We start from the raw sequence: 25241 nt of genomic DNA on the forward strand, positions 1-25241 counted from the left end.
GAACAGCAAAACACACAGGTAATTGGTATTTCAGAAGAAGAGGGAAGGGGCGCCTGAGTGGCTCAGTGGGTTAAAGCCTCTGCCTTCGGCTCGGGTCATGATCCCAGGTCCTGGGATTGAGCCCTGCATCGGGCTCTCTCTCAGCTGGAGGCCTGCTTCCTCCTCTCTCTCTGCCTGCCTCTCTGCCTATTTGTGATCTTTGTCTGTCAAATAAACAAATAAAATCTTTAAAAAAAAAAAAAGAAGAAGAAGAGGGAAAAGATAAGTGGATGGACAAAATATTTTGAAAAAATAATGGCTGACACATTTAAAAATTCAATTATAAAACTCTAAACCCAGAGGTGCCTGGGTAGCTCAGTGGGTTAAGCCTCTGCCTTCTGCATCGGGCTTTCTGCTCAGCAGGAAGCCCGCTTCCCCGTCCCCTCGCCTCTTCTCTGCCTACTTGTGATCTCTCTCTGTCAAATAAATAAATAAAATCTTTAAAAAATAAAAACCTCTAACCCCAGAAATCTAAAAATCTTAATCAACTCTGAAGCACAAAAAAATGAAGAAAACTATGCTAAGCCCATAATAAAATTGCTTCAAACTAGTGAAGAGAAATGAAAATTAATGAAGAGAAAATCTGAAAAGCTATTGATAGAGAAAAAAATGACACACTACATGAAGAGGAACAAAATATCAGAATGAGGGCAGACCTCTTGCTGGAAACAAGGCAAGCCAAAAGGCCCTGAGGGCAGCATATTTTAAGAATGTGAAAGAACATTGTCAACCTGGAATTCTATACTCTTCAAAAATATCTTTCTAAAACAGAGACAAAATGAAGAGTTTAAAGATGTATGGCAACTGAAGAATTTATCAGCAGCAGACCAGCAATAGAAAAAAAAAAAAGAAAGGAAGGGCTTCAGGCAGAAGAAAATGCTACCAGACAGAAATCTAGAGCTATGAAACAGAATGAAGAGCACTACAAATGATAAATACGTGGTTAAATATAAATACTTTTTTTCCTTATTTAAAATTTCTTTTAAAATATAATTGAGCGTTCAGCCATTCTGGAAAACAGTATGGAGTTTCCTCACAAAGTTAAAAATAAAGCTACCATACGACCCAGCAACTGCACTACTAGGTATTTATCCGAAGGATACAAAAATAGTGCACTCTGATGTTTATAGCAGCAATGTCCACAATAACCAAAGTATGGAAAGAGCCCAAATGTCCATGGACAGATGAATGGATAAAGAAGATGCAGCATATATTTATATAGTGGAATATTACTCAGCCACCAAAAAGAATGAAATCTTGCCATTTGCAACGATGTGGATAGAGCTACAGTGTATTATGCTAAGTGAAATAAGTTAGTCAAAGACAAATACCATATGATTTATCCATAGGTGAAATTTAAGAAACAAAATAGATGAACATAGGGGATGGGAAGGAAAAAAATAAGATGAAAACTGAGAGGGAAGCAAACCATAAGAGTAGCTGAACTACAGAGAACAAACTGAGGGTTGCTGGAGGTAAGCTGGGTGGGGGATGGGGTATTTGGGTGATGGGCATTAAGGAGGGCACTTGACGTAATGAGCACTGGGTGTTATACGCAACAGATGAATCACTAAATTCTATCTATGAAATTAATAAAAAAAAAGGTAATTGAGAATTTAAAGCAAAAATTTAAAAAATAGTACATTGTGGTAATTACCACATCTTGTAGGTGTAAAACAGAGTACACAATAGCCATGGGCTGAGAGACGAGAAATGGAAGTACTGTTCATATACCATCTACGAAGAAGTATAACGTTAAGTAAAGGTAGACTACGATAAGTTAAAGATGTATAGTATATAGCAAGCTGTAAAACAACTTCTAAAAACTATAAAGTGGTTATAAACCAAAATAGAAGATTAAAATCATAGCAAATAATTAATCTAAAAGAAGACAGAAAAAAGATGATAGAAGGATCAAAAATCGGATGTGATAAGCAGAAAACAAAGAGCAAGATGGGAGAGTGAAACACAGCCCTATTAGTAATCAGATTAAATAGAGATTATATAAAGACCTCAATTAAGAGGCAGACAGTGTCAATTAGAAAAAAAAATAAGACCTAACTATATGCAATGCATATTTACTCTGAATATAAAGACACAAATAGGTTAAAACTAAGAGGATGGGCCAAAAAATGTTCCACACTAACATTAATGAGCAGAAAGCTGAGGGGTGCCTGGGTGGCTCAGCTGGATAAGCATCGACCTTTGGCTCAGGTCATGATCCTGGGGTCCTGGGATGGAGCCCCAAGGTGAACTCCCTGCTCAGTGGGCACCCCCTACCCCCGTGCTTTCTCTTTCCTGCATAAATAAATAAAATCGTTTTTAAAAAAAAGGTGAAATGGCTATATATTAGTATCAGCCAAGGTAGATTTTTGAGCAAAAAACTAGTACAAGGGATAAAAGAGGGTCATCTCATAACCATAAAAGGATCAGTTCATTAAGCAGACGTAAGAATCCCGAATGTTTATGTATCTAATAAAAGAGCTTCAGGAGGGTCACCTGGGTGGCTCAGTTGTTAAGCATCTGCTTTTGGCTTGGGTCATGATCCCAACATCGAGGGATCGAGGCCTGCATCAGGCTCCATGCTCAGAGGGAAGCCTGCTTCTCCCTCTCCTTCTCTCTCTGTCTCTCTAAATAAATAAAATCTTAAAAAAAAAAAAAAAAAAAAAGAGCTTCACACAATACAAGAAACAAAATTTTATAAACTGGAAGAAGAAATAGATATATCTATAAATATCATCAGAGATTTCAACACCTCTCTCTTAACAACTGAGAGAACAAGTAGGGAGAAAGTCTTTTTAAGTGCGCAAGGAACATTTACCAAACATACTATATTGTAATCCATCAAACAAATCTCAATAAACTTAATAAGAGGACTGAAATCATACCAAGTATTCTCCTAACAGAATGGAACTCATATCAATACATGAAAGCTATCTAGGCAGGGGTATATTTAAACCAAGATGTAATTAATTGTCAAAGCTGGGTGATGAGTACGGTAAGGGCTCATTGTGGTTTTCTTCTACTTTTGAGTATGTTTGAAGATTTCTAGAGTAAAATGTAAAAGAAAACAAGAGCAGGCATTACTACTAACAGCACGTGCAACCGAGAAAACTGAGGATCATAAATGGTTTTTTTTTTGTTTGTTTTTAAAGATTTTATTTATTTATTTGACACAGAGAGAGAGATCACAAGTAGGCAGAGAGGCAGGTGGGGGGTGGGTGGGAAGCAGGCTCCCCTCTGAGCAGGGAGCCCAATGTGGGGCTCGATCGACCCTGAAGATCATGACCTGAGCCGAAGGCAGAGGCTTAACCCACTGAGCCACCCAGGCGCCCCAAGGATCATAAATGCTAACACGTGGGAATGCAAGATGGTACGGCCACTTTGGAAAACAATTAGGCAATCTCTTATCAAAACAAATGGACCCTTAGGATCCATCCCTACAATTCCACTCTTCAGTATTTACCTAAGACCAAAGAAACGAAAACTTACGTTCACACAAAAAGTGGCTCTGTCAAAACGGGAAAGAAACTAAAGGTTCTTCAACAGGCGGACTAACTAACTGTGATGTACATCAGTGGGGTGCGATACCACTTCGGAATGAAAAGGAGGACGCTGCTGGTACACACAAGAAGCAGGAGGAATTGCAAATGCGTTATGCTAAGTGAATGAAGCCAGACTCAAAAAGGCTATATATGTATTGCCGGATTCCACCTCTATGTCATTCTGGAAAAGGCAGAACTGTAGGGGTAGAAAACCCATCCGGAGTTGCCAGGGCCTGGAGTGGGACGTAGAGGCACAAAGGATTTGGGGGATAATGGAACTATTCTATACCTTAATTGTGGTTCTTAGAAGATGGCTATCACAGCTAATGAAAGAGGGCTGGGTCTAAAATCTTGTGTCTTACTCAACGTGCCGTAGTCTCTACAGTAGTTTGCAAAGTGTAGTCTCTAGACCAGGAGCATCAGTGATTCCCGAGAACTTATTAAAATGCAAATTTTGAAACCCTACGGAATCAGAAACTCTTGAGGGTAGGACTCAGCAAATCCTCTAGGAGATCCCAAAGCACCTAAAGTTTGAGAACCACTGCTCTATGCTCTGCAAGATCAAAGAGATCAGAACCTCTGAGAGGAGGGCCTGCCTCAGTATTTTTATAAAGTGACCAAAGGTGACTTTAATTAGCTGGCAGGTTTGAAGTCCTCTACACTGTTCCAGATGTTTCCATCATCATCATCATCATCGTCATCATCGTTATCATCGGGGAACTACTGCTGCCCTCTGGGTAGGTTCAAACCCCCGTGTCATTAGTTTGGGATTTTAATTAATTAATTAATTAATTAATTTTTAAAAGATTTTATTTGACAGACAGAGATCACAAGTAGGCAGAGAGGCAGGCAGAGACAGAGGAGGAAGCAGGCTCCCCACTGAGCAGAGAGCCCGATGCGGGGCTCTATCCCAGGACCCCGAGATCATGACCTGAGCCAAAGGCAGAGGTTTTAACCCACTGAGCCACCCAGGCGCCCCTAGTTTGGGATTTTAATGGGGCCCCTCTAACTGGCTTTTCTTCCTCTCAGGACGCAAACATTGACTTTATAGCTGACACAAGATTCAAAAGCATCCTGACTCCCAATCTACACCCTAATTTTGAAGTTGGACACTTCCAATCTCAGTCCATACTTTGTTCATTTTCTCCAACCAGCATCTTCTCTGTGTATTTGGGGTTAACATTATAAAACTGCCAATAATCAATTGTTTTTAGACCTACAAAACCACCACTTTAATAGGTTTGCACTAGCTCACTGAGGGAGACCTTGCTTCTCTTTTGTACTTATATAACCACTACTAGTGCTTACCAATTGGTACATGTAGTAAATAGTAGTTTAAAAAAAAAAAAAGCCTTCAAATCTCTCTAAAGCAGGGCTGCCAGGAAACAGAGGGTGTGGTGATCACTGGTGAGGAAGGCGCCTTAAAGCAAAGTCAGGTAACAGATAGTTTCCATTGATTGAAAATTCAGAGAACTAAAATGTTGTTGAAACTAACTGTTGATATTCAAGGCCAAAAATAAAATACCGAACTAAAATTATTTTTATGAGGACAAGCACTAAAAGCTAACTGAACAAATGAGTACGAAATAAAATGTGAAAAAAACTAAAGCTAAATAAAAAGAAATTTTTAAAGGCAAAATGTTAGCACTCAAACCTACAGTTGTGACTCAAGTTATCTAAAACATGAATATTTTAATCTAGATAACAAAATGTCTTTGAATATAGAAACTAAAAGAACCCCAAAGATAAATATGTTTTTGGCTTTGATAATTTATTTGTTTTAATTTGCTTTTGTTTTTTAAAAATTTTAATTCCAGTGTAGTTCACATACAGTGTTATGTTAGTTTCAGGTGTACAATATAGTGAATCAGCAGTCCCATATATTACTCAGTGCTCATCAAGATACGTGTACTCTCAATCCCCGTTACCTATTTCACCCTCCCCCATCTCCCTTCTGGCTTTGATAACTTAAAAGTCATTTATCTCCCCTGAGTTATTTTTTACATATTCTTTTTGATATGTTGGATTGGTGCCCTACTCATGAATATATACTCTTAGCCTAAGAAGTATTATTGGAGAGATTTCCTGGTTCCATTTCTAGTATTGACAAGTCTGCGGAGTCACTCTGGCTATCTTCCTAAATTTCTCTAGGTCATATTCTTACCTACAAGTTAGAACTGAATAACAGTAATCGATGGCATTCCATAAATACATGTTGCAAGTCAGCTCATGTTTCATAATATTAGCTAAAGTTAGCTCAGTCTAGAAGTTTTGAGAGGTAAAGGGCCTGGAGATAAATTCTGTAGCCCAACACTCATATTTTATAAGGGAAGGATTTAAAGGGCTCAAGAAGTCATACAGATTACACCCTAACCCTACTGCTGAGAGTGACAGAAATGAAGAGAATTCTGGTTTCCAGACTACTAGCATATTCTCTACTAAAATACAACAGGCTCTGACATTGGAAACTTAAAAAAAAAATTTTAAATAAATAAGAGAGACAAATCATGAAGGAAATATTATATTTTAGAAAAGACTGTAGGCAAAAGTTTCTCAATTAAAAATCAATTATAAAGGGAGTACCAGTGTTTCATAGAACACTCTTTTTTTTTTTTTTTAAAGATTTTATTTATTTACTTGACAGACAGAGATCACAAGTAGGCAGAGAGGCAGCAGGGAGCAGAGAGCCCAATGCGGGCTCGATTCCGGGACTCGATCCCTGGGATCGACCTGGGATCATGACCCGGGCTGAAGGCAGAGACTTTAACCCACTGAGCTATCCAGGCGCCCCTCACAGAACACTCTTAACAAGAAAGTCTACTGAGTTTGTTGTAACTATCATGTGGCATCCTCTTGACTGAATTTCTTGGTGAAGTTGTATAGGGTCACAAAAATCCCATAGCGCTATGAGGAGACATCTTAATGATCAAACTTGGGAGTGTAGGTGCTCAGAATGTTTGCTGAGTGAATGAGTTCTCCCAGCGACAGAAACCCCCTGCAAGAGAGTAAAGGATTTCCTTTCTTTCCTCAGAAACAGGGAACTTACTTCTATTCCTGCTGTAGGTCTCAAACCAAATAACCATTAGTTCCTTCTAAAATCCTAGAAGATTATGAAGCCAAGCCACAGAAACACCAAATTATAGACAACATACTGGCAGTTTTATAGTAACAAATGTTATTAGTAAGGAACTTCACCTATAATTTCCTCTAAAGGATATGATTATCACATAGATTAAACAGGACCAACACTTCAAACTGACAGCAGCCTACTGGGGTAAATCCACAGAAACACTAAGTGATCAATTAGTCTGAAACTCTGACAATTACCCTGCATCTCAAAGCTCTCACAGGTCAGTCAGGAACCGTAAGAGTATTCCAACACTGTGACATTCAACAGGAAACAGGCTAGTCGTTTAAGAGAATGTTGAAACAAGTTCATATAAAGCACAACTGAATTTTTAAAATCAATTTAAGCTTCTTCCTCCAATCGAGAGGCTTTTTTTTCTAACATCAAAAGAATCAGATTTTAGTGACTTAAAAGAAAGCTTTCTCTCTAGGTTTTTCACACTTGAATATTTTCACAGTCAAACAAAGAAATACCTAGGAACATGAAAGTTCAACCTCCCCAATATCAACCAACTTAAGACCTGATCAGAGTTCAAAGCCTGAAATGCTACCATCAACTTAATTACAGTTGATTTAAACAATTCCTCTCTTTTGAGCGCATAGTCTAGATTAACTGGGATTTTATCATTAACTGTTTAAACCAGTATTAGGAAACCCTAGAAAGATATTCTTAAGAATCAAATAAAATTAAACTTTCTTACTCCTTTTGGGCTGAACATCTTTTATAATAACTCATTCATTTAAAATTGTTCTGTCTGTCTAACTCTTACATGAATATGTCCCTTTATATTTAAATTTCAAGTCTGATGAATGCCAAAACTAATTTGCATTCCTGGGCTTCTTATCCGTGCACACTTTCTAAATAGCAGAGAACTGAAACAATATTTATCTATCTTTTTCATGCTCAAAATGTTCATCCTATAAATCCAGACTCAATAATTCATTTAAAGCATCATCAAGAGTATAAAACCATCTTTGAGCATCTTGGGAAGGTTCCGAATGAAAAGGATACCTTCAGTCCAAGTCCCCCGGTGCCATGTTGCCTCCGCTCCTGCCTTTCACAGTGTCATATGCCCTCACTTACCCGACCACCATGTCCTTGGGTCCGGCAGTTACAGTGCAGATCCCATCCTCACAGTGTTTTCCCACCAGGCTGTGTGCGTGCAGGTGGATGTTTTTCCCATTTGTGACCAACTGAACAATAACCTTTGCAGGTCCCACATAGTTGCAGATCTATGTAAGAAGCACATTTAGAGAGTTAGTACATCTGACTATACAGCGACATGGAAAAATGTCTATGACAAAGCAGTAGTTGTAAAAAGTATGATACGAAATTTGGAATACCTGTACATATATGACCACAGTTCCATTAAAAAAAAAAATATGTGATGAACAAATGACAGGATGGAAATAAAGTAAAATGCTAATGCTGGTTGTTTTGTGTAGGGAGGATATATTCCAGGAAGCAGGCCACTTATAATGTGTGTATTGTTCAAGTTGGAATGGCACATCTCAGAGGATGCTGTGTAGCCATGAAGCAGCCCCCTTCCAACTAGCTGAGAACACGTTTTCATCTGTACCCTCGTCACAACTTTTGGTCATGAATGAATGCTGGGTAGAAGAGCCATGAGAAGGGAAGTGGGGTTGATGGACTGATGGAAATCAAGGGAAAGAGAGAGAGGAGCAGAAGCAGTGTAACCTCAAGTCTCTGCCATGAGATTAGGCAGGACACAGAATCTTGCCAGGGACTTGGCTCTGAAGGTTGGCCATGGATACCCAAGCCCATGGACTTGGTCTGTGGTGATGTGTCAGGACACTGCAGCCTTCAAGAGCACTCTCTGCTATGAGCTCTGATAAGTGAGTTACACATGTCCAGGTCACAGTAAGTTTCAAGTAAGTGCACTCCCTATAGGCAAATCCTTAGATCTGACACCTGTTTAGCTCTTGTTTTGTCAAACTGGATTTTTTCTGTTTAAGGTAATTTATCTTGTGCTCACTTCGGCAGCACATATACTAAGGTAATTTATCTTTTTAACTGTTAAACCTTTAAAATGTTGATAGGAGCCCTAAAAAGGAAGTAGCATGGAGATAATGGCATTTTAAAGCAAAGACAGCCTGGACCCCCTTTCTCCTCTAGTTGGTCCCCCAGCCTCCTACAGCAGACCATAGATTCCTCCCTTGAGAAAGCCCCAATACTAAACTTGTACTAACAGAAAACCCAATGGCCTTATTTTTACTTTCCTGAATCCTGTAAGTCAGAATTCTGTGATAAATTCAACCAAACTATTGAAAATGCACTATATTTCCTTAAAGGGTAATCAGCCATCCTGGCTTGCCTGGGACGGAGGGGGTTTCCATGGCTTTCAGGGCTAACACTGGAAAGAGGTGGCCATCCTATTTCCTTAGCTCTTCTTGTCTCTTTTTGAGGAAGTGAGTGAACTAAATTCAGGATCTCCTAACTATACAATCATTAGAAATATTTTGATCTGGACAAGCAGTCCCTAGCTCGGAAGGAAAAAAAAGTAGACAGGTATCCCATCTAGCAACGAATCCTTGATGGAAGTCTTTCTGACATTAACTTGAGGAAGAATCTACACTCGCCAATAAGATTTCTTGGAAAAAAGACAGAATCCCCTTCAATCAGTCTGCTTCCCCTCTAAGTATCATCAAATGGATTCATATTCCATTGAGGCAGGGTTTTGTGAGGATTTTTTCAGTATGGATTTTTTCTCCAATCCAATCTCTCACTGCAAGAGTTGAGGAGAAGTTGATCAGAGCTGGGATTGTCTGGCAGAGCGTTCTGGGGAGAGATGTTTCCCGCCCTGAGCAAAGGACAGAATCCTCTCTCATCAACAGTATAGCTTCCCTGGAAACACTAGCGCCTCTTTGCCTGAACTTTGGTCCAGAGCTGCTGCCAAAGTTGCTTTCAAACCTTCTAATACTCCTTCCCAAAGCAAAGGCCTTTCTAGGAAGTGGCCTCCCGACCTTGCAGAGCAAGCGCATCACACAGAATGCTGAGGATTAAATCAGTGTTGACTGACACCTCAAAGCACAAATCATCTCTAGAACAGGTATAGCGCTTAAAAAAGCCTCCTGGCTATAAAAATAATTATGAACTTAGTGCTTTCCCTTTTAAAACAGGCAAAAGAAAGCCTTTGCCCTTCAGGGCAAAGGAATGAAAAGTTCTGGGTTTGCTCCAAAATTGGTTGTTGTCCCCGCAGAGTCCCTGGGTTGCTGATGCAGTTCTGGGCCTTGGTGTCAACACGTGAAATCAGCCTTTGTTATGATGACATATTCTACAGGGACTTCTTTGGCACTAAATAGACATGTAATTTCAATCCTAAGTGCTCGGAGCACAGGAATGCAACCATGTAAGGCATGATGAAATGCTTCACTTGGGTGAAATCAGGGAGGCCCTCCACTTAAGCAGAACATCAGAAGGAATCTAGCGATTAGAGCCCAATCCCTTTGGATATCGGGGCTCTTCAATGTCACCACTATGAAGGAATCAGTCACTAGAATTGAAGGATAGACTAGGAGGCGTCCTCAAATAGCACTCACATCTTTTTCTTGCTATTACTTCATGATTGAAGGGTGGCAAGAATGAGGAAATGAGTAGTCTCTGAGGTAAAAGGACCTGAAAACTTTGCCAGTGACTAATGTGCAGTTTGATCCATTTAAAAGACTTTAGGTCAGGATGGCATCATCTGGTTTTTACACCAACCACAGGGCAACGACAGGGAGGCCCCTGGGTTTTGTGGACTTTCCAAAATACTGACTGAAAGAAGAAAGCTGAAGTGTGGGGACAGAAAAAAAAATGATACTATTTTCAGGTTGTACGGCCAATGAAGACAATGGAATTCTAACCTAGGGGAGGGCATACTTCAGAGAATGCCGCCATGACTGAGAGCTATTTGCCACTGATCCAGAAATCCGTATGTTCTACAGAGAATTTGGTTATTTTTATTCAGCTTCCCTACTTCTTTGAATAGTGTAGTTCCCTTGAAAATGAAGTTTACAGAAAGCAACTGCATCTGCCAGAAAGGCTGGGTTATTTTTGAAAGAATCTGAACATATAGCAGGCTCTTAAATGGTAAGGGCTTAAATGCAAGTTAAGCTTTCAGTGAAAGCCAGGGAGTCAAAGGTGAAAATGTGAGTAAGCAGCCACCAAGGGACACTGTAAGAGCACCTAGTGCAGGGGCAGACTAGCTAGGTGTGAAGATAGTTCCACCATTTACTGGCTGTGTGCCCTTGGGCAGTGTTCAGTTCTTCATCTATACAATAGGGATAAAAATAGGGCCTTGCAGTACGAGAATCAAATATGTTAAAGTTTTTATAATGCTGCCCAGTAAATAAGAGCAATATACAGTGTTAACTATCATCTTATTGATTACTGTAATGCACTCCCCTATCTAGAGACTTAAAACTGCACTGAGGTGATTTTTTAAAAATCTTGTCTAAAGGCAGGGGCTGGAATAAATGACCAATTCAAGCCACTTTTATTCCTAGGGTTAAGTTTTTGTTTTTGTGTTTTTTCCCCAGAGTGCCATATTTTATTGGGCTTTGTTAATTTTCTAGTAATAAACTGTGTTATTATAGTAACAGCTATTATTCTTGGAGGTGCTCAGGATTTCTCAGCTTCCTTGATGAAATTAAACCTTTCTTCTGGGAGCTTTATGATGCAACAGTCCTGATGACCACAGGCTAGATCTACTTTTTGAGTAAAAAACAGAAACCTAGTGTCGCATATCATACCAAACTTACTCAAATCACCTCCTTTTATTCAAAGTTATTCTGTCATGCTCTGGCAAAGTTCATACTGGTTCTTAAAATGTGACTAAGAAAAGTAGTCTAAAATGTTGTGGGGGATCAGAATTTGAAATGTCCGGTATACTTACTGAGGAAATTTGACCTAATCACTTTGGCAGAAGAGTCAACATGAATATAAAACGTGACACATGAAGGAGTTCTTTTCTTTCTTTCTTTTTTTAAAAAAGATTTTATTTATTTATTTGACAGACAGAGTTCACAAGTAGGCAGAGAGGCAGGCAGAGAGAGGAAGAAGCAGGCTCCCCACTGAGCAGAGAGCTCGATGCGGGGCTCGATCCCAGAACCCTGGGACCATGACCTGAGCCAAAGGCAGAGTCTTAACCTGTTGAGCCACCGAGGCGCCCCGAAGGAGTTCTTTTCTGCTTAGTCTTTCTCATGAAGTGATAACCATGATGACGATAATTGAGGAGGAGGAGGAAGAAAAAAAATCCATAATTTTCAAACAGAAACCTGTCCTAACTTTACCTGTGTACCTAACTTGGTCCCTCTTCTGCTAAAACAGCAGAGCAGTCTGATTCATCTGAGAGCTCTGAGCTTAAGGTGCCAGGCTCAAATCCCTCTGTTACCACTTACTCTATAGCTGGGTCCATAAGAAAAGATGGTTAACATCTCTGGACATCAATTTCTCCATCTTTAAAATGAAATGAAACGCACTTGATTCCACAAACTGTTTTTGAGGATTAAATGAGGGAATACAGCGCTGACACTTAATGGGATTCATAATCTCAAATATAAACCTTTCTCCTCTCCAGACTACTACTTCACCACAAACCCAACCATATCCATTTATTTAGTGAGTATTTCTTAGGCTCCTTCTACGGTTCATGCGCTGCAGCAGGCCGGGGACTGAAGGGAAACAATGTGAGTGCAAAACAGACATAACCTCTGTTTTGATGGGAATAAAAGAGTGGGGCTCATAGTACCCAGAGAAACTCACAGAGAAATATAAACGTCTAACTGTGAAGCCCTTACAAAAGACACACATACTAGGAGCTGACCTCGTCAGGATGTCAGAGAAAGGTTCCTGAGGGAGCAACGAGAGACAGGAGTAGAACAAGGGAAGGGGTGGGCAAGAGATAGGGGGTTGAGAACAGATGTACAAGGGGCCTGTGGTGAGAGTCCTCCTCACTCTCTCCCCGGCCATACTCATCACCATTCTCAGGGTTTCCTGCAAGTGGTTCCAATCTCCCCAGCAATATCCCTCCCGTCTCTTCTCTATCTAGAACCACTCATTCTTCAAAGGTAAGACCTAAATATGCATCTTCCATGGCACTTTCCTCACCACTGTGGCCCACAAAACTCCAGGACTGTCCCCTTTGGCAGGGGGGGTGGAGGTGGGATGTGATTAGAGTGAGGCAGGAAAAGCAAATGCAACTTTTTGCAACGAGATGATGGTAAAACCAATTTGCAGCTCAAGGGTTATTGGCTTAGCTCTCTTGCTTGTTAACCCCCCAGAGCACATACATCTCTACCTGGTAACCTACTGTTCGTAGGGAATGCAAGGGAACGTGTTAACTCAGCAAGTCTTCATGGAGCCCCTGTAGGGCTACTCCATTCTACAGCTGAGGGAACAGAGGAACACGAAGATGAAGCAAACCATGTTCCTGTCACTAGAGTGTTGGGCAGCCCTGCGAACCTGGGTCCGTCCAACTCCAAAGCCCATTCTCATTTTCCATTACACTGCCGACTGCTGGCTCAATGACTTTTTCTTCTGTAAATACCCCGTCTGCCTGGTGTTGTGCAGCTCTCCTTTGCGGGGACGTGACAGTGGCTCCTGAATAACCTGTTTGTTTGGTTTTGCTGCTGTGTGTTGTGAGAAAGTCTCAGAGTTAGCAGTGAGGTGGCAGAAGTGCACCTGTCCTCTTGCAAGGCTCCTTCATTAAAAAAAAAAAGAAAAGAAAACATGCCACAGACACCATTAGCTACGCATCGATTCCTCTCAGTTAGGTGGCATGTCAGATTATAAAACAAAGAAGAAAGAGAGGAGGAGGCACAGGCAGGGGTCAAAGAAGAAAGAGAAGGAAGAGGAGGAGAACAGGAAAAAGAAGGAAAAGAATAGTTTTCATTATGTATCCTCTCTCGGTGATGATGGATAGATTTTCAAGTTCTTTATTCTTTGTTGAGCACCCAGGAAGTACAGAACAACCTTTATTAAATGAGAGAGGACAGAACCATGTCTAACATGGTTTCTGGCATGGAGTGGGAAGATGCTCAGTAAAACTGGTTCTTTCCTTTCAAGGTACGGGATTTAAAGTTGGTCCCATCTGGGATCAAATGCCGACTCTTTCTTCTTCTAGCTCGGGTGACTTTGTATGAGTTAGGTAACCTCTCTGAGCCTCACGCTCCACAGCTACAAAACGGGCCAGTAATGCAACCTCAGATGGCTGTTGAAGGACAACACAGTGCCAGACACATAGCCAGTTCCAGGAGGCACTGGTTTCTTTCCTTCTCTTTTATTTTATAGACGTCCCAGTTCTTCCTGGGCCTCTCACCGACCCTTTTGGGTAGACAGAGAGGACACTATCATCCCCATTTTGTAGAAGACAAAGTTCAGACAGACTAACAAGTGACATAACCCAAGGTCAGAGAGCCAAGACATGGAGGACCTCGGAATTCATCCTATGTCTTCTGAATGTAAGTAAGGGAGGTGTTCATAGTAAGGTGGGATGATGTGAAAATATCCTCTTTGACCCATTGACTGTTGATGACATGGTTGTTTTTCCAGTGGGGCACCTGGCTGTGCACTGAGACAGTCACATTCCTTTACCTTGTTTGCAGTCCTACTTGTCTGACCAACAACACATATGACTCAGATGTCAGGCTGGGATAAGAAAGGCAAACTCAATACAACAAAATGTGCTAAGACTATGTTATCGACTACGCAGAGAGAGGAATAAAATCCTGGTCTACTATAACTCTGCTTTCAAACTTGGAGTCATCTGTCATACTTTGACCTAAGGTTTCTTTTTTGTCTGTTCTATTTTAATTTTTAGTTTTATTACATTAATATAGCTGTTTATAAATCATGATTCTTTCAGAAAATAAGTAAAATAATTTCCTTAGCTTCAAGAATTGTTGGCATTTAGGGAGCCTGGGTGACTCAGTGGGTTAAGCCTCTGCCTTCAGCTAGGGTCATGATCTCAGGGTCCTGGGATCGAGCCCCGCTTTGGGCTTTCTGCTCGCAGAGAGCCTTGCCCCCGCCCCCCATCCCTAGCCTGCCTCTCTGCCTACCTCAGGGTCCTGGGATCAGGCTCTCTGCGCAGCTGGGAGTCTGCTTCCCCCCTTCTCTCTGCCTACTTATGATCTCTCTCTCTCTCTGTCAAATAAATAAATAAAATCTTAAAAAAAAAAAAAAAGAATTGTTGGCACTTGTACCTCAACAGGTGTGATCACCTCATCAGTAAATTTACAAATAAATCCTTACCCTTTATATGGCCCAATCATCCATGCTTGCAGAAGAACAGAGGAGGAGTACACAATGTGTAATTACAGATCAATCATGTTACAAATGTTCACTTATAAGCCAATTTTTCAAAATTGGGGTTTAATCTAGACTAGTGGGATTCAGGTACAACTCTCACCATCCTTACCATACTATGTGTATTTTCAAATTCTCTTTTTTCACCAAGTATACAATTATAACATCCAGGCAGTCCTTCAAAAATATCCCGACTCTGACCACTTCTCCCCACTGCCGCTGCTGCTCCCTGGTCTAAGGCCACGGTGATCTGTCTCCGCACTGTTTGCTGTGCCTGCCCCACTTCCGTACTGCCCTTTCTCCTGAATGATCTTGCTCAAGTCAGGTCATGCCAAGTCTTGTCACTCCTCTGCTCAAAGTTCTCCCAAAGTGAAAGCTGTTGAAGCTGAATGATTAATACAAGGGGACTCATTATATTGTTCTAAGTATATATGATTAAGATTCTCCATGATAAGAAGTTAAAGAAAAACAACTCCAAACCCTCCAGTGCCTTTCCATTTTAACAGTCCCTGGCAATCAGACACCCCACCCCCATTTCCTCCTCCATCTTTGTTTCTTACTGCTCCCAGCACGACAGTCACATCAGCTTGCCTGCTGTTCTTGACCTGGCCCGCTCAACTCCTGAGAGCTTCTGCACACGTTGTGTGCTCTGCCTGGAACACTCTTCTCCGGATACCTGCATGTTCTCTTGCCTTCCTTCCGGCTTTGCAGAATGCCATTCTCGGGGGAGGGGGGTGTTCACAGCTCACCCCACCCCTATTAAAACTTGACCACTCCAATCCCTGCATTCCTTGCTCCTTTCTCCTGCTTTATTTTCCTTTCTACTAATTACTACTTAATTTACAACACACTTTACTTGTATTGATTATTGGCTATCTTCTAGACTAGAATAGAGGCTTTATCAGAGAAGGGATACTGATTCGTTTCCTGCTAAGTCCTCAGTGCCTGCAGTAATGTTTGTCATAGTGTGGGTATTTGATAATTGATTCTTTAGTGAATATATGATTAAGTAATTAAGGTATAAAATGTTATCCATGGAAGGCAATTTATTAAAATATAAAGAGCTGTGTTAAGTAGGAAGTGGAAATAGGGTAACTATATTCTTTCTCTTATTTTATCTTTTCAAAAAACAAACAAACAAACAAACAAACAACCATGGCTAGATTCCGGTGTAACCTCTCAATAGGCTATTTAAATTAGAATATGATTATTTTACATCAGAGCACATTAGCTTGAGTTGGTGGAAGGGTGTCTGGGTAGGGGCTCTAGAACCCTAGGATGGTAAGAGGAATCTAACTGCTCAGTGGTGGGAATTCTGGCAGCTGTGGGAAAGGTAAAGAAAGACCACTCTGAAATCATCTCCCTTGGAAAACCAAGGTAGTAGCTTTCCTCTTAAAAGTCCGAGACACCCCCATGTCCTTCCCTCGCCCCATCCTAACTGCTGATGCCCATCAGGCATTCTTCCACAGGGCTAAAGAGTCTTAGCCCCCGACTCCAACATATCTCTCTTCTTTGCTTTGTTATTGCCCTCAGGGACCCAGAATTCACATTTCTGGTCCACCCCAATTTCACAGTCCCTTCCTCCCCATGTGAGACGGCTCTTCTTTGATGCTCACTGTGGTCATTGACAGGAATAACCACCCCGCAGGATTATGAGACAGCACAGCTACACCTGTAAGCTCTCAATCTACTGGGGCTCCTTTTTTCCCCCCAGGCTTCCTTGCCATGGAGATCAGGCTCTGCAGTCTGACAGTCCTGGCTCTGAACCCTGGGTCCTCCCATTACTAGCTGAGTGAGGCTGGAAGAGAGAGTTTGCCTTTTTGCCTTGTTTTCCCATCTGTGTGTATAAAGTGAATGCAAATACATAATCTCTGAAACTTCATGCGGATTAAAGATCATTTAAAGTGTCTTCTATGGTTCTTGATACACGGCAGGCACAAAATAAAGGACAGTGATTTTCATTTGTCTCTTCGAGCCTTAAGCAGATTATCTGCAGTTGAGAGATCCTCTCACTTTGTTGAGAGGGTGGAAACCATCGCATGCGAATCTGTTTAACCGTTTCCTTCTCCTTCCTGTTCCCTGGGCTCAAAGTGTCCCTGTTCCTTCACATATCCTCCCCGAATTCCAAGAAAGGTAGGTCTGTTCCCTTTTCCAGAGTCAACCAGTCCGCTTTTGCCCTTAGTGCCCATCCAGACCTCCTTAAATCACCCTCTTCCCTTCCTCTCAAAAGGACCCTTCCTCTTAGCCGCAAAACATGTACAGTCTTCTCCCTTATTCTAAAAATCCCTTTCCTGATAAGGATGATGACAACTGTGAAGGTCGGCATTTACTCAAACTATGGGCCAGGCATAACCCTAGGAAATACAGAAATAGAGAATGATTCTTTCATTTCATCTTCTCTCAAAGAACCCGGTGAGAAAGCTTCTTAGAAGGTCTCCCACCTGCTTCAGGACCATTCTCTTTCTCCTTCACAAGTGTGTGAGCAAAGTCCTCATCTTTAAGTACAAAGCTGTACTTAACATGTAGCCTTCTGTAAATGAACTAAATCCCTTTTCCCCCAAATGAAAAAGTGCTTCAAGGTCATGATGACTGGGCTCCCCGTTTCCAAATCCACTAGCCACTTCTTAACTCTTCCTTCCGCTTCCCTCTTCAGAAACCTGGGCTGTCTTACCATTCCCTCTTAGAAACTCTCCCCTCTCACTTTTCAGACACTTCTGCTAGGGTGTTCTCCTTCCTCCCCAAAGAGAAGTTTCTTCAGAGATTCAGTCTTTGGTGCACTTCTAATCTCTACCACGATCACTCTGTTGATGTTCTTATCTAGTCTCCCAGCTTTAATTGTCTGTGCCAAGCAGATAACTCCTTAATTTAAAACCCATGTGTTTACCTTCCTTGTAAGCATCTGTAACATTGCCAGTGGTCTGCAGAGCATCTTCCTGTCCACAACATCTTTGTAACTCAATCTGCCCGTGACTGAGTTAATGGCCCTTTATTCTGGAACGTACTCTACTGTTAGATGATCCTTTTAAGCAATTGCCCTGGAAACCTCCCTGCCATCTCAGACACTTCTGCTGTCTTCCACATTTAGTCAGTTGCCAAATTTCAGTGAGGTCATAGTCCCCAGATCGTTGGCATTTGTCTTTCTCGTCTGTTCTCATTGCCTTGGTTTTTATCCATTTCAGCCTGAACTCTTGAGTTTAACTCAAAAAGAATCATGGCATTTCTTCTCACAGGTGTCCCTGTGCCTTTCCCTTCCAAAATCCCTTAGCACGTTGCTACCAGGTTTATGTTCCTAAAGCACAATGCTGTGTAGAGCATCTCATTCTCGTATTAAAACTTATATAATAATCTACCCATTTTCCACAAAACCCAGTCCAAGTTGTTGAACCTTACGCAATTTAGCCCTGTCATACCTCTCTAACCTTATTCCCACCTCTCTCATCTGCTCTTCCTACCAGCAGAATTGTTCACTATTCCCATTCGACCTCAGACTTCTAAGTTTGAGGCTTTGCTGTTGATTTTTCTGCTTGTGATCTTTTCTCCAGTTAGTTTACTTTCAAATTTCTATCTTTCCCTCAAGAGCCAAACCAAAATGCAATCTCCACCTCGGAGTCTTCTATGACCACCCTCACTAGCCGGCTCTTACAAGTTTGTCTTGGTCTTAGAGCTATTAGGTCATTCACTCTTCCAGTCAAAAAGCAAAACAAAACAAAAAAACCCAAACAACTTTATTCAACCATCTCCACACGGCAGCTACAGGTGCCGATTAGGTAGTGGTGAACAAAACAAACACAATATTTTCATCTTTCAGATAGTTTAGGACATATTTTAGTTCCTCTATTGAACTGACTGATCTTTGAGGACAAAGTCGCTATTTAGTTCTTCTTTCCAATTCCCCAACCTCCAGCACAGAAACAGAACCGATTTAATCAATCCTTAAAAGAACTAATGAGTCTGGTTTGATCTCGGGTTTCAGCACCAAATAAATAAATAAATAAATAAATAAATAAATGAATAAACTAATGACTGAATAAATATTTAGCTCCAGACTACAAGGAGGAAAGAAGGAGCAGCAAAGTGATTAAAGGCCCCGGGGGCAGCAGTGAGCAGTGAGGAGAGGGGGCTGACAGCAGGGCCCCCCCAGGCTCTTTTGCCCTGAGGTCCCTGTTCTGAAATAGGGTTTGTCTCACTAACAGAACCAGAAGGGATTGCCCTGAGGAATTTCAGAAAAGTCTTAATAAAAGGGGTGTGAAATTCTACTAACTCTACTAACTCCTTGGCTTGAAATCATAGTAAGGCCACGGAACCTTAGCACTGTTTTTATTTCTTAAGATATTATTTTTTATAAGCACTTGTACTCCCTTTCTACTTCGATCCAGGTTTTCCACTAAGAAAAGGAACTGCCCTTTATACACAGTCTGGCTGCAGAGATGCTACCTCTTTAATTTTTATAAATTCAGTTCTCAGGCAGGATTTAACCCTGACATAGAAATTTCCCAACTGTGCTGGGGCTTGGCCAAGATGGTAGAATGGGAGGGAAACAATCATCAAGGTCGGTTCCAGGTAAAACAGAAGTGAGAGCCAGCGGAGGGAAGCACTGCCTTAGCCACAGGCCCTGGGTGATCAGGGAAGTGGACCTCACCATTCTCCATCCCTGCCACACTCTGCCAGAGTCGCTGGAGAGGAGATGGCTTTCCCAACCAGCATCCCAGAGACGCGCTGTCACCCTCCCGCCCAAAAGAAAGCGGTCCAAACTTCACGGGGTCAATTTACATTTTTAAGTCACTGAAAAACACCCCAGGAGTGCAAACTCAGGAAGCTTTAACCCACCTGAAGCCATAGCTTATTTTCTAGTGTGATTCCAGGTTTGGAGAAAACAAACGGAATGATAGCACAGTTTGTCAAGCATGAACAAACTGTGCTTAATATAAACGCCTCATAATTCTTAAATGTGTGAAAGAATGTTCTCCTGAAGTCTGCAAATCTTAGATAAGAAGATCTGGATTAATTCTTAGTGTTAAAGTTTTCATTATCCAGCCAGTGGCCAGAGCTCTAGCCATAGAGCCGCTAAGATCCTTGGTTAGCCACCTTTCCTTCTCGGGCCCCTGATGTCTTCATTTGTAGAATCACTACATAATGACTAACACATCTTCCAGCTCTAAAATTCTATGATTCCTGTTTATAGGTATGGGACACATAGGACAACACCCAAAGATCACATTTTCAAACTGAAGGGAAAAAAAAAAAAGAATTTAAGATCACAGAATTTCTGAGTTGGAAGGACCCTAATAGAAAAACTTCATTTTAAAACTGTGAACATTTTAAAAACATGTCACCACAATTACAAACTGAGAAAACATACAATCAACACTCAAATTACCTGTTGCAATGGGGCCTCTGATAGCATGGAAAATCAAAATTCAGAGACAAAGAAAACCTTTATGTTAGGCACAGATTTCAACTTTTGTCATTAACACTGAAATTGAGTACCCGCAGTGTTTATTTTCAGTTAATTCAAGGAGGGCCCTGACCTGGGACTTAAGTCCTGTTAATAAAGATAGGTCTTTTCCCGGGTTATGTCAGAAATGCGTCAATTACACAAGTTGGTGGGAGGGAGGCACAGACAAGCAAAACAAAGTCAGAAGGAGAAAATTTTGGTCTATGAAAGTTTTTTTTTTCTTAATCCATACAAACTGCATGAAAATAATTAGAAGGATTAGACCACATATAAGTTCTGACTGAAGTAGGTCCAAAATAAAAATTTCAGGTTTCTAATTCGTTTATTCTTTGAAAATGGAAATGATTAGTATAACTTTTTAACATTACTTCTTAAAAATTTTTTAAATTTTTTATTAACATATAATGTATTATTAGCCCCAGGGGTACAGGTCTGTGAAATGTCAGACTTACACACTTCACAGCACTTACCATAGCACATACCCTCCCCCATGTCCATAGCCCAACCTTTAACATTATTTTTAAATAAAGTCTCTCAACAGATTGTTTTTGACCCAAACTTGATTTGAGATAATTAAGATTATCTTCCAAAACTCAGATACTCAAATTTAGTTGGGATTATATATGACTAATTTCGTTCTTCTTAAAGGCATAAAATCATCCTCAGGATATATTTTTCTTGCTTACAAAACCCATTCTATTACTTTCCCTGAAACCCACTGGTTAAAGAAGTAATTAAATAATTTGGCTCTCAATGACTGAAAGTACTCAGAGACGACATTTGATGTAGAATTTAATTTGTACTGGAGTAAATACAGCTGCCTGTACAAGAAAGCGGACTACTTTGGGAAGAAGACAATTAACTGTTCCTTTCTTCAGAAGGAAAGTACATAAGATAAGGCATTTCAACTCTTCTTCCGTGATTTCCTGTGGAAAACCCCTACTAAATTAGAAGCATTACGAGTGAGTATAACTGGGAAATTTTCTTTGTCTGATTTCTTGTTGCCACTTTATTGGCTAATTTACATCCCAGACATCGATGGGGCAAAAGAGAGAATGCGACCTAAGTGTCAGACTGAGGTTAACCAACATGTTGTACCATCTACATACTATGATGTAAGCAAAAGAAAGAAGGGGGAAACATTAAAATTTCTAACAAGCTCTAAAATAATATCAGCCAGGAATTTGGAAAAATGGCAGGCCTTTAAACCTGCAAAAAAACCCTTCAATGCGATAACTTTATATTGTTCAGTTCAGTATAAAATGACTAAAACACAAAGTATATGAAATGAATCATACACTCTGATGCTTGGGCGAAATGTTCTGCAAGTTATTATTTTATATCACTTTTAGGGATTTGCTTTATAACCCAAGCCTGGTATCCCTTATCATAAAGTCGTTAATTTATTAAGGAAAATTCTTTTTAAAGGCATACATAAAAAGGAAATTTTCTGACCGTGAAGGATCTTACATAAGTTAGCTTCCCTGTCCTATCGTCTTCCAGTTGATTTCTGAGCCGGTCTGGTGACAAAGTACTTCATTTGTCCTGAGGCTATACATGCCACCCTCAGGCAGCTCTAACTCTCAGTAACAACTGAACCCTCTACCGCCTGGGGATTCCATTCATTGTTCCTCTTTTCATCTTCTTATGATAGACGGGATAAAGCTCATCTTTTCTTTCTCATGATAGCCATTCAAATATTTGATGACAACCAAATTCTCTAGGCTATAAATAATCTCAGGTTCAAAGACTACTTCCTTTTGAAGGTTTGAGTTCTGTCACCATTCTGCCCTGAACACACTCAAGCTGGTTTCTATTTGTCTACATATGTGGTGCCTTACTCAGTATACACCTTACTCCTCGCGTGGCCTTTCAACAAAGAGTGGAAATAACACCACCACCTCCTTTGTTTTATATACCCTACTTCTGTTAATGTAGCCTGATGTGAAATTACTTGTTTGGTGGTCACATCACATTGCTGTGATGTTAAGTCCACTGTCACCTACAATTTCTAGATCTCTTTGCCTGCCTATCCCACGCTGTATTTGTGGTAATTTGTTTTTTGGATGCATTCACCATCTTTCAATATCGCTGCTTAAGAATTTAGCCCTTTGCTCCCTGCTCAGTGGGGAGTCTGCTTTTCCCTCCTTCCTCCGCCCCTCCTCGTGCTCTCTTCTCTCAGGCTCTCTCTCAAGTAAATAAATAAATAAATCTTAAAAAAAAAAAAAAAAAAAAAAGAATTTAGCCCTTTGTCCCAGCTTTTCAAAACTAATCTGAACTCCTATATTTTGTTATTTGTCACTTCCCGTTACTGCAAATGTGGTAAGAACTCCATTGGAAACACTGATAAAATGCATGAAGTGGCTGGAGGAAGATCCCTAAGGCTGAACTATGCCTCCTGTTGACAGCACCAACATGAGAACTATTGTTATCCCTGAAGTACCAAACCAGAGATCTCCAGCATCTCACCATGTTACCACTCTAGAGACCTGTCAGACAAGACACAGAGTTACACTTGGTGTGATTTGTTCTTACTGAGGTGCCTGAGATGGATATCAGACCTCGAGCCTATGGTTTGGAAATATACCTACCAAACAAATGCCATGAGCATTCTATCACAAATGCGGGTGGCCGGCAGGTTAGAAGTGTGGAAGCCAGTAGGTGATCCCAATGTAAGGCTGTGCTTTCCTCCAGCCCTCCCCAAGAAACACACATGCATGCACATGTGTGCACACACTCAGACATATGCACACACCTACACACATACATGCACTGCAGAGCATCCCTGAAGAGGCACTCCTCCAGCAAATTTATATATATAAACATTTTATATATATAAATATATATATATATATATATATATATATATATATATATAAACATTTATATATCATCCTGTATATATCTGCTTCCATGTGGCCCTGGGGGGCAGAGATGATCACATTCATGTGTGTGACCATGGTGCAGAGCTCAGCACCCTGCCTGGCACGTGGGGTGTGCTACATAAACACGGGCTACATGAATGTGAGGAAGGGAGGACAGCCGAGCAGCCTTTGAAACCTACACATGGAATGTTGTAGGTTTAGAAGGATTCAGGTTTCTAACTAATAACCCAGAACACAATTTACATCATGGCTCTCACTGATTCCTTTTGTGTCTATATTCAAGACAACCTGACTTTCCCATGATTTCTAAAGAGTCTAATTAATTTCATGTAAATGACAGACAATGAGATTGATAAATATTGAGATTCAAAAAATAAAATGAAATCAATAAGGACAGGAAATCCCTAAAACTGAAAACAAAAAGGGTGACTACATATCCCAACGATACCATACCTATATAGAAGGGTAAAAATTTAATTCAAGACACTTTCAGACACATTGCTTTGAATATCCTCTCTTGAATATATATGAAGGTCAAAAAAAAAAAAAAACAAAACAAAACTACAAAGAAAGTCTGAACTGAGTTTAGTAAGTTTGTATCGATATTGGTAGAGCAATTTAGAAGCTACTCTGTATGTACTACAGGGCTGAGCAAAATGAGTAGGTTTATTGGTATGACCAGCAACTAGGGTTTTTATTATTGAAGAAAGGTGATACAGATATGGAATGGGGGAAGGAAAGGAAGAAGCCTGTGGGGTTAGACCGGAATTATCAGTATGAATTCAAAAATATTTTTAAAAATTAATTTTCTAGCTCTGTCTAATGAGAGCCTAGGAGAAATTTTTCCAATAAAAGGAACCGGGGCTTCTTGAAGAGATGGATGATCTCGGGCTGGTGCAGGGAAAGTACAGGATGCACCTAGTACATTCTATTATTTCAGAAATAAGGAAGACTGGGACCAATTAAACATCAAAATAAACAATGACAGAAATGGCTTATAATATATTGACTAACAAAATGACTAATGAGTACATACTGATCCTAAAAAAAAGTTTTTAAAGAAATGTGAAGAAGAGAAAGCTCTATGTTTTTTCTTCTTTTTTTGGAGAAAGCTCTATTTTTTAAACAGAATTCCAACTAACAAAAAGTAAAAGGAATGATATAAGTCGAAAATCACAAGTTTACCACCATCAATTGCCAATAATAAATAATTCAGTAAAGATTCATCCATGAATGCTAAAACCATTGGGAGCAATAGATGAGGATGGCAGCTTGCACCAAGGAGGCAGCAGTGGGGGTGGGGACAAGTGATTAGGTTCTGGGTAAGTTTGAAGGCACAAAGACTTCCTGGTGGATCAGACATGGGGGTGCAAGAAGAGAGGAGTTCAGGAAACTCAGAGGTTTTAGCCTGAGCAAGTGGAAGGATGGAACTGCCATTTTCCAAGAAGGGAAAGGTATTAGTTCAGTAGGGAACACTTGCCATGGAAAGAGTCCACTGAGGAGTCTGAAGCAGAAGGGGCCCATTTCAACTCAGAAAATTTAGACACGTGGCTAAGGTCTAAGTTACAGTGTCCCAACTCAGTGGGACGAAGACACGATCACCTGATTCTTGGTCAGGTGCAGCAAGGGAGGAAAAGGAAGAGAAGGCTGTTGAGATGGGTAGAATGAGACAGAGAGCAATTGGAGTGAAGCCTTGAAGGCTGGTCAAAGACGGGATGCTTCCAGTAACAACCTATTATTATTACATCACGTTAAGTGTGTCTTCTTTAGCTGTATTATGATATTACTGGTGCTCCTTTGGGGACGTCTAATTCTAGCATTTCCTGCATGTTGATGATTCACTCATTATCCAAACAATTACTGGTTACTCACTACATACTATT

At 40.6% G+C, this 25241-nt stretch overlaps 1 protein-coding gene across 5 annotated transcripts in view; it reads right to left on the minus strand.

Moving 5' to 3' along the window:
- NFKB1 (nuclear factor kappa B subunit 1) overlaps nt 1-25241 on the minus strand; it is a 120463-nt gene that overhangs the window by 44836 nt on the left and 50386 nt on the right. For all 5 annotated transcript variants that reach the window (XM_059172063.1, XM_059172056.1, XM_059172082.1 and 2 more), the window contains one exon: nt 7795-7943. In XM_059172063.1, coding sequence (XP_059028046.1) covers nt 7795-7943 — 149 coding nt within the window. The remainder of the gene's footprint in view (nt 1-7794; nt 7944-25241) is intronic.

Source organism: Mustela lutreola, chromosome 1 (assembly GCF_030435805.1).
Source record: "Mustela lutreola isolate mMusLut2 chromosome 1, mMusLut2.pri, whole genome shotgun sequence".
In the NCBI taxonomy this organism is placed as follows: domain Eukaryota; kingdom Metazoa; phylum Chordata; class Mammalia; order Carnivora; family Mustelidae; genus Mustela; species Mustela lutreola.